A 16,046-nucleotide genomic window follows, 5' to 3' on the forward strand; every position below is an offset into this window, starting at 1 on the left:
GGCTGTTTTGCGTACCGCGGCAGGTTACTAGTACGTCTTATCGCATTCCACAGAGGCCAGGCGAGGGCATCGCGAAGAGCAGGAGACTCACATACGAAATTCATGCAGACAGGCTTCGGACAAGCTCACTGAGATCTGTTTATTGAGGTGGAGGGCGTGTATGATAATACAGATGATCCCGCAAATAGCATGGAAGGCACTGTATGAGTGGGTAATGAATATTAATAATGTCCATTGCAAGATGATTGCTCGGGGGAAAGTTGAAACCATTCACTTTCAAAATGCCCCGATAGATCAGCAGTGACGTCTCGCGATCTATGATCGTTTTGTCCTCGAGAACTCCATCAGGAGCATCATGACAAGGCAGGAGATTGAGCATTTTCAGATCTCGGGCCATTGTTGTCACATGCTGAATATGATAACAAAGAGATGCTTCTGAAAGTCCTGTGATCACTGTCGAAGTCATAGCCCCCTGGCATTGAGTCGACACCGCTATTGCCAACGATTCATGATCGTCACAAGCCACGGCGAAAGACATGGCGTGATTAGTCCTCCCGCCTGTATATGAGCCCTGCTGCACTGCATCACACTGTACGCCGACTCCTGGAAAACGCCAGTGCAAGATCTCGTGGTGCTGTACTGAGTCAGAAAGGTTCTTCCATGTATGTGAAAGTGGTACATGGCGGTTCTCCGAACAGACCCGAACAGTGCTCTAGGAACATCTGAACATATGCTATGTCCAAAAGATTAAAGACTGGCGAGAGCGCCGGTGCAAGGTGCTCCAGCCTCCAGGGCGTGACGGCGGTCTATAAGCATCTGAACCTGTTCTGAGCACAAAAGTTAAAGGTTGGAGCACAGTAGAGCAGAGACAGAAAGTGTCGTCAAGTGTTTTCGGTTATTCAGAATTTCCACTTCTGAGCGATTACCTTCAAGTTGAAGTCGGGATCAGATGCCATGATGATCTGCAATTCGTAGAGGCATTCGAGCGCAAGAGTATCAATGTCATTCGAGTCATTCTTGTAGACAGGAAAGGACAAAGACAAGATGTAAGATTATTGCAATGTAGAAGGTGTGGAAGAGCGTCAGAAACATATCTTGTTCCCGATATTGAAATGCACTGCTTTTGAGAGATTATACTGGTGAATAGATAAAACAAACACGTTGTAGACATCCATACTGGATAATCAAGTAGCGTTGGGGTTCATCCCCAAGATGTGTCGAAGGGCTTTATCAAACATCCCAAGGTACAGACTCGGAGGCGTCACTTGGCAGGACATATTGATGTCCATAATAATTCGCCAAATTGCGCATTGCCCCTGCGATACTAGCCATAGGAACCCTGCTTTGGTATCAAAAAGATGATGGAGGTGCAGCAAAAATTTGGAAGTACAGTTGAAATGCTCATAATGCATACCGTTGGGACCGCCAAAATGTTATGCATTATGAGACATATGCAATAGCATATGTGTCACACTATTGTGACGCATGTGACCTCCGCCAAAAGTGTGACAGAAAAACGTCCATAGTCCTACAGAAGTACATGTATTATACCGAGAAGAATTGTTCTAAAGAAGTTTGTCTAGCATTAAGTAGTTCTTCGCGTCGTAGGTTCGCGCGAAACTTTCGAAGTTGTGATGATAAATCAAGTGAAAATTGAGGATCACCATATTGCATGCATCCAACTTCAAGCTGCTGGCACAAATCGAGAATATTTTGACGAGTGATTGATGGATCCGCTTCATCGTCGTCATCGTCATCAGAATCAACCTTGATAACTTCACCATTTGCAACGGCAATTTCGTGGCGGACCGTGTCTGCAATGGATGAGTCACCACCTTCAAAAGCAGAGAATTCTCCCTTATCTCTCTCCTCGGCGGGGTCCAGAAGTTCATCAATAGTTGGCAAGGTACCGAAAATGCGATTGCGTGCTTGGAGTTCTCGGACTGATTGCATAAGCGCAGCTTCGGTAGAAGATAGCTGGGCAGCTTGTTGTGAGCGCACAGGAATACAAATTTTGAGGCCGGTACGACGAGATGCAGCTTGCATAAGTGCATCAATGGCATTTAAAGCCATCTCCACATCTCCTTCAGCATCCATTACAGCTTTGAGGGCCGGTCTCCAATCAGAATCTATGTAGCACTCGCCAAGAAGAGCCTGTAGCTTGTTCTCCGCATTGGGAAGGGACATTTCGGTAGTTGCGAATTTGTGGACGATGTTCCACGCAAGTGGATCCGTGTGAGGCCGTGTGTCAGTGTTAGTCGTTGGATCACTGTGATAGACTTGAGCACCCAAAAAAATGAGGTCAAAAGATGACTTACACTTGAATGTCAGTGTGATCCCAACAATGTTTGATGGTTTCGGACGTGACAGCATACCATGCTTGCTTCGCCATTGTCATGCCTTCGAGAATATTAATTTTATAAATATCCCGTTCGCCAGCTTCGTCAAGATCAATAGCACGCACGCAAAAATTACGGCGATATAGTGCCTTGAAGCATCGGATGATTCCAGCATCGCATGGTTGGACAAATGGTGTCATGTTGGGCCCAAAAAATTCAAGATCAATGTTTGATGGTTGATACGAGCATCAGAGAACCTGTGAACAGATGAGAAAGATATCTAAAGTAATATATAGTAGAGCATTGCAACAATCTTCGTATATCTGCTGACTACTTTTACATGGGAATATTTGATCTTATCGAGGAAAGACGAATGTACAAACACGCCAGCCTAATGACATTATTTGTTTCAGAAGCTTTTAGGTTTGGATGGACGTAAGGAAAAAAGAGCGGGTACAGGTTCATGAACTTCAGTACAGACTGGTACTGAGAGTGTCAAGGGAGGAGGTTGCCATGTGCTAAAGTGAAATAAACTTTGGCGACGTCCCCAGGAATACAGACACATATTATTCGCCCTTCACTGATCATTTTTTGGTTGCTCAGGGTGATGATGATGTGGATGTAGCTCACTCGAGGGTAAGAGATATGAGTCTGTGTTGCAACCAGACCGTAACAACAGAATCGTACGTGTTGTGCGAGTATTAGTCGACCGTCACTCAAAGAGATATGTTTTACGCAGCACGAAAAGCATACAAGTTTGATTAAGTTCAAAGAGTTCACGGTCGCGACAATATTTATTAATGATTTAAAACTGGGTGTGGCGCTGTAAGCATACATAGTGGTAGTGCTACATTGTAATCTTACGCAATCATTGCCATCTTCACAATTTGAACTGTTCTGCCCTTTCTAGCCCGGAAGATATGAAGATCTCGTCGACTCCTCAACCACCTCACGGGTACCTCAAAGCAAGCGACCGCAAATGTATAACTTGCTTCAAATCTTTGCCCGGCCTTCTGTCATATTCCGCAACTCGACGATCGTATTTACCTGCGAAACGCGCCAAAGAGGTCGGAGCATTGTGCAGACATGGTACCTCTATGACTCAATACCTGGGCTCGCGAGTTGACAACAGTGAGTCATGCTTCGCATCACTGTTTCCCTTATCTTTCAACAAGCATCTCATGCATTTCGCCCTGTTCATTTGCTTCGTGGCCTTTTTTCGAAACTCGGTGTGTGTACGTAGTGATAGTGCTAAATTGTAATCTCACGCAATAATTGACATCTTCACCATTGGAACTCTTCTGGCATTTCTGGCCCGAAGCATTTGAAAATCTTGCGCACCACTCCACTACCTCACGGGCGCCTTAAAGCAGACGACCGCTGATATATGATTTGCTTCTAATTTCCACTTGACCTTCCGTCGTGCCCCACAACTCGACGATCATATTTACTTGCGAAATGTCGCAAAGAGGTCGGAGCGTCGTGCAGACAACGTGCCTTTACGATGCAGTATCTGAGCTCGAGAGTTCATATCAGTGAGTCATGCTTCACATTGGCGTGTCTCTTATCTTTCAACGAGCATCTTATGTATTTCGCCCTGTCCCAGTTTCATCGCTCCGTCGGCGACAGACGTAAACCTCCCAGGGCTTGAGAATAAGGAAAGTCGTCGTTGTGTAACCTGGCATCTCAGCTCGAGATTACGTACCGGTGTGCTATCGAGAACGCTTCGTTGGATGGATCATCAGCATTCTAAATTAACAGTCCAGCAAGCCGCAAAGTTATTTAGACTTTAGGGAGTCATTTTCAGATTTCAGGGTATTGGCCTCGTCATAAATAAAACCCGATGCTGTTGGGACGAATAACTTTATCCCACACACAAATGAGGAGACATTAACATCATAATGACATTAGCAAGCGAAAGTATGATGTAGGACTGAAATAATGCAGCGGTGTAAAGACGATATAGTGAAAGTAGTGTGTAGAGTAGGACAAGCAAGCAACGATGTCAAGTAACTAGTCAGAATCGAATGCGGTGTCCTCCATCTGCTGTCTCTGAGCAGCGAGACTATTGACAGACATGTGAATAATGACATCCGGCATCAGATCCTGACGATGGTTTCTTCCAAAAACTTTTCTACACAGAGAGTTAGCGACCGACGAAACACTCATGAGGTCGATGACCTACCTAGTCCACCATTCAAGAAGCTTGTTCACCCTCGCTAGCGCAGCTGGACCTGGGGGATCCTCAAAGAAGTCTACAATGTTGTTCCAAAAAATTTGATAGTCGAAGTCAGCATCTACAGTGCGCCAAGAGGTGATGTTAGAAAGCGCGAATCGTATCTGGAGAATTTAATTTAACTTCATGATAAGAGGAAAGTATTGAGGCTTACTTGGCAAGCTGCATACGCGATCGCGCGAGGAGTTACCTTCCTCATACCTATGATAGAGGCAACACATGTCTTCACTCTGGCATGATCTGATCGTCTCCGGGCGCGTTGATTGTTCTCGATTATATCAGCGCCATCGCCATCGCCATCCACCTCGTTGGCAGAGGATGGAGAAGTGAAGATGGCTTTAAAGCCCTGTAATGCGATGAGCTATAAATCAGTTGAAAAAAAACAGGGTGCTCACTCACCATGACCAACAGCCTGGACTTAAAAAGACCGTGCTCTAGATTTTTGGCGTCAGCTTCATAATTTTCATACATGAACGACGGCCACGAGTTTTCAGAAACAATGAAAGCGGTCGTACGATCACGAATGCCAGCCTTGACACTGGACAACATATCAACAACATCTGAGTGATGAAGAGTATCACTTACACCGGGTCTTCCCAGCGCCATTCCGCTGGGCAGAGTAGTCTACCGCATGCATCGTTCGCGAAACCTCGATGATGCTTGTCGTCTGTTCTGATGAGCGAAGACGGACGACACTCAATGTTGACCCATAAAGCTACGAGCTCCTTTAGAGTTCCTGTGTCATCACCGCGAGCTGCGTCCGCGCCTCGCTTGAGCTACATTAACACTTAGCAAAGAAGCGTGACAAAGAATATTGGGAATGACCTTTTTTAGCAGGTCCTCTGATTCCTCAAACTCAAGACTTGCTAGCTTCGCATGGAACCACGGCAGCACCTTGGAAAGTTCAATGTAGCCGCGCTGAAGGCGGTCTTGCCTGTTCATTTCAGAAAAAAAACATGACAATATGAACGTGGATAGTTACTCGATCGTGTGCTCGCCGTCTAAGTCTTCACAATGCCGGTCATTCTCTGCAACCAGATCTTCTATTGGAGTATAAAGGGCAGCCATCCTACGAAGTGCTCGTCCCTGCGAAACATAATATGTAGTTTTCCTACCATTAGAAGCATCAAAACCGCCTTGAGAGGCCGAGAACGTGCACACCTTTGTTTTATCATTTTATCCTGCTTCAAGTTTTCGACCTCCTCCATGAGAGCGGCAAATTTTCGCTTCGCCCGAGCTTGAGGCGACGTTGAGACACAAAGCGATACTGCCGGGGGAGGAGGAGGAGTAAGGTTGCCCTCGCAGTTGTTCTCAGCCATCGACATACGCAATGATAAAAATAATTGGGGAAGAAGAGAGGTGCGGAAAGGGTGTGGAAAAGTGAATGAAAGATAAGCTCGTGCGAGGCTACCTTATATACTCGCCGTCTACTAGTACACCGATGACCTGATATGAGGTGAAATGACTGAGTGAATTCGTCTCGAATAGGCAGCGGAATTTTTGCCTTACTTGGTAGTCCAGAGTTCAGTGTTCATCACGTCAATCAGCACACACCAAATTCTGACACTAGTATCTTCGATGACCTAATATAAAGCGAAGACGTTGAATGAATTAGTTTCGAATAAGTAGTGCAACACTTGCCTTACTTGGTAAGTCCAGAAAATGTTCTTCGCGCCCGAGCAAACAGTATCATATCGGTACTACTAGCAGAGGCCCATCGGTGGAAGCTTTAGTACCCCCATAATAACCGTGACACGTTACAGCAGGGATGCAGCCGCGAGCAAGGCATGGTCCGTCGTTCAAAGACCAATTTGATGATCGATCGTTCTCGAAGGTGGACTTGGAGTTGGAAGGTGTTATGCTTCCGTGGTCCTAGAGTATCACGGTCACCGCTGAAATTTGAAAGGTCAACAAAGTTTTGGAAGAGGCAGGTGGTTGCCATATTTGGGCCTGCCGCCAGTCCGACCGTCCTGATGCCCTATGGTTCCCACGACTACCACTCCGAATGAGTTCTCTGTGTGGGCCCTGATGCAAGGCTGTGACTTAGTAGTAGTAACGTTGAACCGTCTGAAAGCCGAGTCTTTGTCCTCGGCATGATGTCAGTGGCACTAGCGAGTCTACACAGACTTATACCAAGACCGGCCATTTCAGGAACGTCCTCGATCCGTGACATTAGTGGCAAACCTCAAAGTTGGGGAAGCGCTGCGAAATCAAGTCTTAGTGCCAACGAGGACTGACGGACTGTCACTGGTGTGGAGAAATTCGAAATATCTGAGTGGTCGTACAGCTGGAGTTAAGTTGGCGTGCCAGTCAGGAGCTTAGCAAGAGTAGACCTACACAAGGCTGGTGATACGAGTCACCGTTGAAGTCTGACCTGAAGTTCTCAAAACGAGAGCTCATCGGCCTCTTCCTCAACTTCCTCTCCGTCATCAAGCCCATCATCAGACTCTCCCTCTTCTTCATCCTCAATTTCATCGTCTTCGTCCTCTGACTCCTCATGGGCAAGATCGACATCCATCCATTGTTCATCGTCATCTATTTCATGGTCCTCACCGTCACCTCTCCCTTCATCAATATCCATAGTCTCTACCGGTGCTGATGACTGAAGGCCAAAACAGTCTCTGACAGCCCGCCGCAAAGCGACCGGGTGTCCTACGCCCAAGTCAGTATAACGCAAAAACATATCACGATCGACAAAACTAGTTATTTCAGATAAGCCATTCGCCCATAAAAAGACACACTACACTCACATCCCGACATAATACACTTCCCAGTCATCAAGTTCCCCCCTAGGACGAGCTAAAGACTTTCCGTAGCGAAGTGAGCTCACACCGCGCCCCGAAGCAAATGCTGGAATCAAGTGAGCTCCCCGGATCACTTGGCCTGGGTCAAGGAACCCGAACGCGTCATGGTCCGACTCCTCCACAAACGCCACCTTAGGAAGGCGAGAGCGGTGCATGCCAGACTGATAAGATATTAATGGCGCGAGCCATCTGACGTGAAGGATATCGAGGTGGTGTTTCTTGGTTCTACCACCTCCTTGGAGCCACGTGTCCACGTGATAAATACCGATTACACGAGTGTACCAGTATGGATGGCTGGGAGTGCTTTCGCCTGAAAATACCATCACATCGGCATGTGTCTTGGGGTTGATAGTGTCGTATTCGCGCCTCATATCGTAAGTGGTGTAATGTACCTGCATCGTTTGGACCAAGTAGAGCGTATTGTTAGGAATGATGACTGTGTTGCGTTCCTCGTCTGTGAATATGTAATCACAATAACTGACGTTCAATTTCTTCAGCCGATACAAAATGTGATCCTTTAGCTTTGGGATGAAGTTCTGAAAGCCATCATCAGTATCAAACTAAACCAGAAAGGCGATATTACTTATACCTTGACAACTGGGTCGCCGTCGTTTTCCTGGAGTATCGTGAACAACGAAACTGGATTGTTTCAGCTGATTGCGATAGAATAATGGCCCTTGCATACCAATGGAGCAGGAGTGTCAGCCGGAGATCCATCACTTGAGGAGATACTCCCCCCTGCTTCCGTGACTCGCCGTAGCACACGACGTCTGCGCTCGTGTTTCGCTAGCTGTTTTGGAGTTTCCAGCTTGCTAGTTAGGGGGTAGAATGCTTTCAAGGCTCTATGCGCCAGCTCTCCCTAGCAAATAACATAGCTTCAGATACATCCCTGAAGGGTAGAAAACAAAGCTTACTATCTGCGTGGTAAAAGAATCCGTAGTCCCAAAAAGCTTGATCGTTCGCACATAATCGCCCATTGCGTGAAACTTATACGTGCTTAAATTGAAACTTTTTACCCTTGGTCCACTTGATTCTGAGGAAGTATTGGTGAGTCCAGCACATTGGGCGAGCCTTTGTTGACGAGCTGCCTTCTCTTTGGGTAACTCCACGGTATCAAAGACAGCGCAGGTAAAGTTGCGGAATCTCCGTAATTGCCTCGAAAGATTCTTGAACGTTTCGTTGAGGAAGCCAAGAGTTGACTCTGAATGAATCCTTAGCTTGGCCAGGGCATGCCACTGTGCGAATTTGTATAAAAGAGACTGCACAACTGCGTCGTGGGGAGCGGGAAACAGCCCTTCGAACACAGGTATTGCGCACTAAATAAAGGGCGTCAGTAAGCTACATAAATAAATTGAACAGTAAAGTAAAGAAGCAAAAACCTGCAAGATATCTTCGAAGTCCCGAGTGGCCAGTCTCTTCATTTCGGACGTGTTATTCGCAAAGATTCGGATTACCCCATTACCGAAAGTTGGAACTTGACGAAATCTGTAATGCGATATAATTTTCCATAGAAACATCAAACAAACACCACGTACCTGGAATCTAGGGTTGCGACTAGCTTCTCTCCCGCTGGCAGTGCATAAAGGATCCTGACAAGGTGAGTGAACAGTGCCTTCCAGGTTCCCAACTCGCACTCATGCATGAAGTCCACAACAAGCATCCGAAATGGGTCAAGGCCGAGCTTACCCAGCTTCTGGACAAATCTGTTCTGCAGGTTGCTCGTCTGAGCCGGTACTAACGAACAGCAGAAAAATCATACGTACTAGTACAGGTACCCACGAGCCTTCTCTGAGTATTTCTTCAACCCTCGTACCGTCCACAGTATTTCCCAACTTATAAATATATTCTCGTGCCTTGATGATGTTGGTCTCGACATAGACCCGAAAATTATTTGTACGGCTCTTCATATCCTTAAGGAGGCCAAGGGAAGCAAACATGCTTTTCGGTGTGAGGCATCGGGGGCAAGGGCACGAGCCCATGTCTTTTATAGTGGCGATTAAGACCCTGAGACATGTTGAGTGATACCCTATTGTTAAGGACAAAACGCACTTCTCTGGATAATCGGCCGAGTATGTGAATATACGAGGAAAAACTCTACGAAACACTCCGTCAGCACATTTTAATACAATACCATGACGGTATGCATGAAGAAACTCTTTATCTAGCAAAATATCCCAGCAGGCGTGGAACAACTCGCGTCGACAGTGAGTGTGAAGGGCAGCTATGCCACTCTTCGATATCCGAGGCAAGTTGCTTAGAACGTCTTTGACCCTATCGGGTAACTAAGGCAAAACATCAAAGTTACATTTGAAGGTACATAAGAAAAACTCACCGACGGTAAAAACCCCACAAGGTGACATGCACCGGACTTCGGTGCAGAGCGAGCGTACTTTGTCAAATTTCCGAAATACATATAGAGGGGCCAGGCCTTTGCCGTTCCAAAATTTGCAAGATGTGTGGCGTCCGAAAACAACATGAGGCCAGCAACCACCCGTTCCAGCATACATCCGGGCTCCCTTGGGAGCTTCTGCACTTCGTCTTGGGCATCCATCCAGGAGTCAGAAGTATATAACTCATTGTAGATACGCTCTTGACGATTGTCCAACGGATCCCTCCATAGACGCTTGAAAGGAGAAAGATGAAATGCACTTGCTTGGATGTCTGTGAAAGCCGACCGAATTACTTCGATTAGGGGGCGAAAATGTAACCCTGAAACGGTAAAAGGTATAGCTTCGTCCTCCCTCAATTTCGTAGGAATCTGGATAGTGACATCGGCCTGCATCCAGTCATCCAGAAATTCGATTTTCTTCCCTCCAGGATCATTGTCCAACTCGCGCAAACTCTTCCTCACCGAGAAGTCCTCTAAATGCTTTGTATCAAAATCCCCTGCTAGTAATACTTCCTTGACGAGACGGGTAGTTTCAGTCTCGGATTTCTGATTGCTACCAGAATTCATCCAAGACATGAGTCGGTAAATCGTCATGTTGGTAAAAGGGTAGGGAGGGGGGAGGATACCAGCCTGCGAGTCACTCTCTTGCGTGACTGTTGGACACGTTGTTGAAAGTAGCGAGGACGGCATGAATTTATCCGGCTCGAAGGACGGGCGACGAGGGTAGAGCCGGCAAAGTCCAAGACAATTAAAACTAGTCTGTAGTGCGTCTCGTAACCTCAGCAGAACTCTCTGAATTCTATATTCGGGCGGGTCTGCATTTCGAGCGGGGGGGGCATCGACAGTATCCGAGTAATTGGCGTCCTCCTCAGAAAGAGGAACATGCTCAAAATGTTTAGGTATTCGCCCCAGCGGGTGCGAAGGTTTTACTGATGTGAAGAACAAGTAAGGTGTCAGTCGACTGAGGCACGAGGAGTCCAAAGACTGGGACTTACACAACGCATCGGTCTGGCTGCAGGATGTGTTGTTGAAGCCATTATCGTGTGCATGGTCAGGCTCCTTCGGCTGCTGCCCTGATAGGAAGTGGTCAAGATCCGTTGCGCTGGGACTCGGAGGTCGTGATATGCTAGCCCGAGTGTTGTACCCGCTTGACGGTTTGCACGGAACAATGGGTTTGGGGCGATTCGGCTTCTCAACGCGCTGGATGGGCGCTATTTGCTATAGGTATGCAACGATTGAGCAACCGTTCATGAGACTAGCTCAAGTTGTAAGAAAGACTGCTCACCGAACTTGAAGAACTCCGAGTAATCATGATGCCAGCTGAACTTCCTGGCGTCGAAGTCCACCTCGGAGCTCTAGCTGCCTGTTTCGCCCTGTCTTGTCTTTGGTGGCTGGCTAGGACTCTAGAGTTGTGGTGAAATTGACATGTGGCACGATGCCTACTAAGCCCTCGAGTATCGGTGGTTGCTTTCTCCCAGGAGCAGCCTGGAGCGTTGCAGGACACTGTGACCATCAGACTAGCCCTCGGATAACAACTTATGAACAGCAAAAATAGAACAAGCCATAGAAATTCTCTGCGCATTCAACGACTCTCGGATCAGCCTGATAACCGCAAACTGAGTTCTCGGAGGGGGTCGGAAAGAGTCAAAGTTGGGACAAGTTACAACCGTATCCGTGACTCATCACCGTCACAAGTGACCGTGATCATTGCATAAGCTGATTTTCTCCTGATAAGTACACACCAAGTTGCCAACTCATAACATACATCATCATGATTGCTCTGCCTGTTACACGCTCAAGAAATATTACTTGAAGTCCTGGTTAATACAGTGTCTGGTAGTCAAACATTGATCTGCTAGTAACCCGAATCCTCTGCCAGCTGAGAAAAATCGTGTTGTACACACTACATATGCACCAAGCTTGAATGGAACGATGGAACATATTGACATTGGTATTAATATTTTAATGCACTATAGAACGCGATCAGTATTCGCACAATATTGCATATCACAAATTGCCTCACCTCAGCCTGAGGTTATAGTACTGACATCGTCTGCCTCTGCGAGTATGCTGTCCACGCATTCCCCCAAGCGATATTCAGCATCTTCCAACTCAATATCCTCTATAGGCAACTTCCGCTCAGAACCAACCTCCTCCACATGACGAAGTTGCACATCCGCGATTTGGTAAGCAGCGAGATCATGGCTATATGCGGCGACGCTGAAGTCTGCATCATCTTCGAGTTGTTCCATGGTTCGCCTGACCAAGGTCCTTTCGAAAAACGACGCTTCTGCGTTGCTGTCAACATACTGTTGAGCACAATCCCTAAGAATAGTTTGAAGCAGTATTGCATGTTTCTCAGCCGACTCGAGCTCCCAAGCTGTTGCAAGAGCCTGCAAACGCTTGCTTTCAGCGTCAGCTCGCTTTGCAATGATAGCGGTGTAGATGCTCGCGTCAGGCATACTCCTCAAGCCGTTTTGGAAGATTTCTTTGCCCTAGCACAATGTTCATCAATATGGCATGCCCTGTGGTATGGACAAGACTAACTTTACCTGATGGACGTCCATCATATTAATATCGGTCTCATTGCGTTTCAGAAGGCTCTTCATCGTAAAACGGTGTTCCAAGGCAGTTAGAGTACGCCCCCCTAGCTGATAGGGCTTGAACTTCAGGCTAGCGCGTCTTGCATAAAATGACATGTGTCTTGATGCGGGGGGAAGGCCATTTGGAAGGGATTGAATTGTAGGAACTGAAGCACGGAAAGTTTCTTCAAAGGATCGCTGATTAGAGTCTATAGGTTCCATTACCCGACTACAACTCTTCGGATTGTGAGGGCGTATAGTGGCATGAGTGTCGTCCTGCACAGATCGCTTGGCGAAGATGTCAGCAGGTGATCCGAACACCGCCACACAGTGATCAACTCCAGCAGGAGATGTGGAAATAACAGGAGAGGAGAGCATGCTGTGGTATGCTTGTCACAGTGAATGTAGGGACCTCTCTGGCTTGACCTCCGAGTTGACTCAAAGGTACCAACTAATATCATTAGTGTGTGAGAGTTTGCGGAGTTTTAACGACTGCCAGTGGGGCTTGAGTTCTCAAGGCACTACTGTCATGTCAGCAATTTTGGTATTGCCTTCGACGAAGTTCACACAGGAGGCTGACATATAAGGTATCAGCAAACATTCCCAGTTCGGTATAACTGCACCGTACTTTCGTATTTCAAATTTCAGATATCATATTGCTGACCTGCATCAAGCCCTCTACCTCAAGAACTTCCCATTGCTTCTCAGTGACAGACTAGTAAATCTAACCCGGATTGAGAAATTATATATACTCTGACATACCTCAGAAATCTGTATATTTACTTACAATAATAATAAACCAACTGTACGTAGTAGTGACAGCGTATGGTGAATCAAATTAGTAGTTACTATAAGTGACGCGCACTATTGGAAAACGTATTTTCCTTCTCGGTGTCATCAGCTCGTGTGGCTTTCTTTTTCCCTTTAGCCTTCCTCCTCGCCTTCGCACGTTCCTCCTTCATGTGAGCTTGACAAACACGAGTACGAAATGTAAATGCGGCGCCCTCCGACATGCCTACCTTCTCCACGTAAAATTTACTACCAAAATGCGCCGCAGTCGGCAGATACAATATGCCGTGCTCCTTTAGCGGATGCACGTATCGGGGGAAGTCCATAGCAGGGTAGCGAGAATGGATAGCAGTAAGAATGTCCTCAATGTCTTGTGGCGGTTCATCATCATCGGTTTCTTCATCACTCTCCATGTAGAGTGCAAATGTCCTTTTGAGTGGTTGAGGGACCATGATAGGGCCATTACTTTGCTGTCCGGAAAGTGCACCGTTGGAAGCCCACATGTCGTCGATAGTAGATGAGAGGTGAACGTGGTTATGGATGACGGGTGACATGAGCTCGGTTGGGACACGTTGAAGCGACGAAGCAGTTCTTGCTTTGCGTGTCTTGCAAATGTTCTCGAAATGGGGCGTGCTGGGTAGATTGATACAGGTATTGTCTGGATCTCGAGTGTCGTACTGCAATTTATCAGATGGACATGTGGTGCATTTAGGGCATATGACCATACACATACCAGATATTTTGCCCACTCCTGGAGGTCTTGGGTGCACATCGGATAGTGTGGAGTATTTAACTGCGACACATCTACCCAACAAAATGTGTCCTGGGAATCTCCAAGCTGATGCTCGTAGCAACACAATTTATTTTTCACGTTCTCGAGTTCCTTCGTATATAGCAGAAGCGATGGGTCAGGTACCATACCTGCCTGTGATTTTATCGGCTTTCCTTTTAGTACAGGCATCTAGGCAAGTTACTGTCGTGTCACCATTTTGCAATTAAAAAAACACTTACAGTATTGACGATTTCAATGACAACTTTCTTCTTTTTCCGTCCAGATGCCTGCTCCGCCCTCACAGCCTTGAAAGCGCTGGCGATATCCTGGGTCGTCAGAAGGCGATGCGGCGGGTCCGTGCGGCGGGCTGTAGACAGGCGCCAGCCCAAGTGTTCATAGGCCTTTGGAAGGTTCATTGTGGCCCTCATAGAGTCGAATATATCTTGAGGATGATCTGACTCGGTGTAAAAATGGTCTACATATGTTGTAGATTTGTTGGTGTCCGTGGTGTCCAAAGGTACACAAAACTCGACTAGTAAGACATGAGTAATAGCAAGCCACCTGACAAGACCAGAAGAATTACCCTTCTCATTGAAAGCCTGGGGCCGCATGGGTCCTGAAACTTCCTGTTCTTCTGTATTACTGGTAGCTTCTGGCGTATCACGAGTGCATAAGTGAATGGCGCGGATGCGGGTGATCTCTTCGTCGTTGATTTCTGGGAGTTCTTTACGGGAGCCAATGAGATAGGCTGCGGTCTGAAGACGAGTGCGTCTGCGAGCCGATGGGATAGAATTGATGATGTTGTTTATATTACGCGAATTGACAATCTCCTGGTTGTGGCTACGGCCATGACTCGGACTATTAACAGGGAACTGAGTGTCTGAGTCGTGCATTATACACCAGTGATACTATGTAGACTCGGACCTACCTTGCTAACCCAGCCTTTATAATTATTCCAGTTGGACTGTCACGGTCATAATGCAACTCAAGCGAATGAGAAGTGCCAGTGATTGCCTAAAAAGACGTAGTCCGCCATGACGATATCAATGCCGTCAATCGCTACCGCAGGTGACTTGAAGGAAAACTCACCGGCAACAAGAAGTTATAGTGCCGGTACTAGTAGTAGTAGTAGGGCCGCCTGTCTCGAAGTTGCTATCCCTCAGAGAACCACTCCGAATATGAGTGCTAGCGCTGTAATGCGCTTAACTTAAGCGTGGATTGGCAGCAGCGGCAGTACCAATTCGGATATGATACGAGAGTCACTAGTGATCATTGTCCGAGTCATGACTCATGAGAGTCCCAGTCCGAGAGTCAATGAAAAATGACACACCAAAGTTCGAGCAAAAAGATACGGTCACGGTAGTCCGCCATGGCTGCCGATGAGCACCGATTGTCGCTGAGCGCTGAGCCACCAGCAGTATCATATTGATCAATATTTACGGTGTGTGCTTAAGTTCACCGACAGATTGGGTTTGCCAGAACGTTTTTTGATCTTCCGCTTTGGGAAGTTTTTGGCATTCCAAATAAGGTAAACTAAGTCGCTCCATTTTTGTACTAAGTTCTTAATCGAAAGTGGAGTCGTAAGTTTGTAGATCTTTAGATTCGGAGTCAGGTTCCTTCCTACCAGTGCGCATCCATCTAAGTACCTAAGTGCCAACTTGAAAGCTCGCAAAGCAAATGGTGCTAGTATGCTTGCAAAATTTCCTCGACAATGTCAAATATTCCTACGTGAAAGCGGTCAGCAGATTTACGAAGGTTCTACAATATCATATTGCTTTAAATACCATTCTTATTTTCTGACGAGTACTCAGATTGTACTACCCAAATCTGAGTAGTCTCGTCCCGATTCTGCCTAAACTCTTCAGCCAATTCAAATTTCTGCACATAGCCCAAACTTACATAAACTCTATCGATTATCGCGAAAAGCTTATGGAGCAGAAATTGTGAAGTATTTGCGAAATTGCCGCAGCCTGGAAAGGACGGACTGATCTGAAAGTGGATAAAACGAAATCGTGACTTCCTAAAAAAAGCTCGAGACACAGTACCACGTATGTAAACTGATATGCATGTATGTAAACGTAAACCGATATGCATGTATGTAAACTGATTGGAAGGGGGTATTGGGTTCCGTCCGG

The 16,046-nt window shown here is 46.7% G+C and overlaps 2 protein-coding genes across 2 annotated transcripts; both read right to left on the reverse strand.

The window, feature by feature from the left end:
- Window positions 1-4,352: 4,352 nt before the first annotated feature.
- Window positions 4,353-5,894, reverse strand: HD556DRAFT_1446631 (uncharacterized protein; the record flags this gene model as incomplete). The annotated part of the gene is made up of 8 exons (XM_041307130.1): window positions 4,353-4,473; window positions 4,525-4,679; window positions 4,730-4,921; window positions 4,975-5,113; window positions 5,161-5,351; window positions 5,401-5,509; window positions 5,558-5,686; window positions 5,737-5,894. 8 exons carry the CDS (start codon window positions 5,892-5,894, stop codon window positions 4,353-4,355), a joined length of 1,194 nt encoding a protein of 397 aa, XP_041156860.1.
- Window positions 5,895-6,958: 1,064 nt separating this feature from the next.
- Window positions 6,959-14,804, reverse strand: HD556DRAFT_1446632 (uncharacterized protein; the record flags this gene model as incomplete). Its single annotated transcript, XM_041307131.1, has 17 exons — window positions 6,959-7,274; window positions 7,326-7,915; window positions 7,969-7,995; window positions 8,065-8,238; window positions 8,294-8,695; window positions 8,759-8,864; window positions 8,915-9,113; window positions 9,193-9,383; window positions 9,429-9,661; window positions 9,712-10,697; window positions 10,764-10,986; window positions 11,817-12,263; window positions 12,321-12,739; window positions 13,216-13,816; window positions 13,873-14,100; window positions 14,151-14,443; window positions 14,495-14,804. The coding sequence occupies 17 exons, from the start codon at window positions 14,802-14,804 to the stop codon at window positions 6,959-6,961; spliced, it is 5,745 nt and encodes a 1,914-aa protein (XP_041156861.1).
- Between the last annotated feature and the right edge of the window lie 1,242 nt (window positions 14,805-16,046).

Source organism: Suillus plorans (assembly GCF_016647745.1).
Source record: "Suillus plorans strain S12 chromosome Unknown HD556scaffold_55, whole genome shotgun sequence".
Taxonomy (NCBI): Eukaryota; Fungi; Basidiomycota; class Agaricomycetes; order Boletales; family Suillaceae; genus Suillus; species Suillus plorans.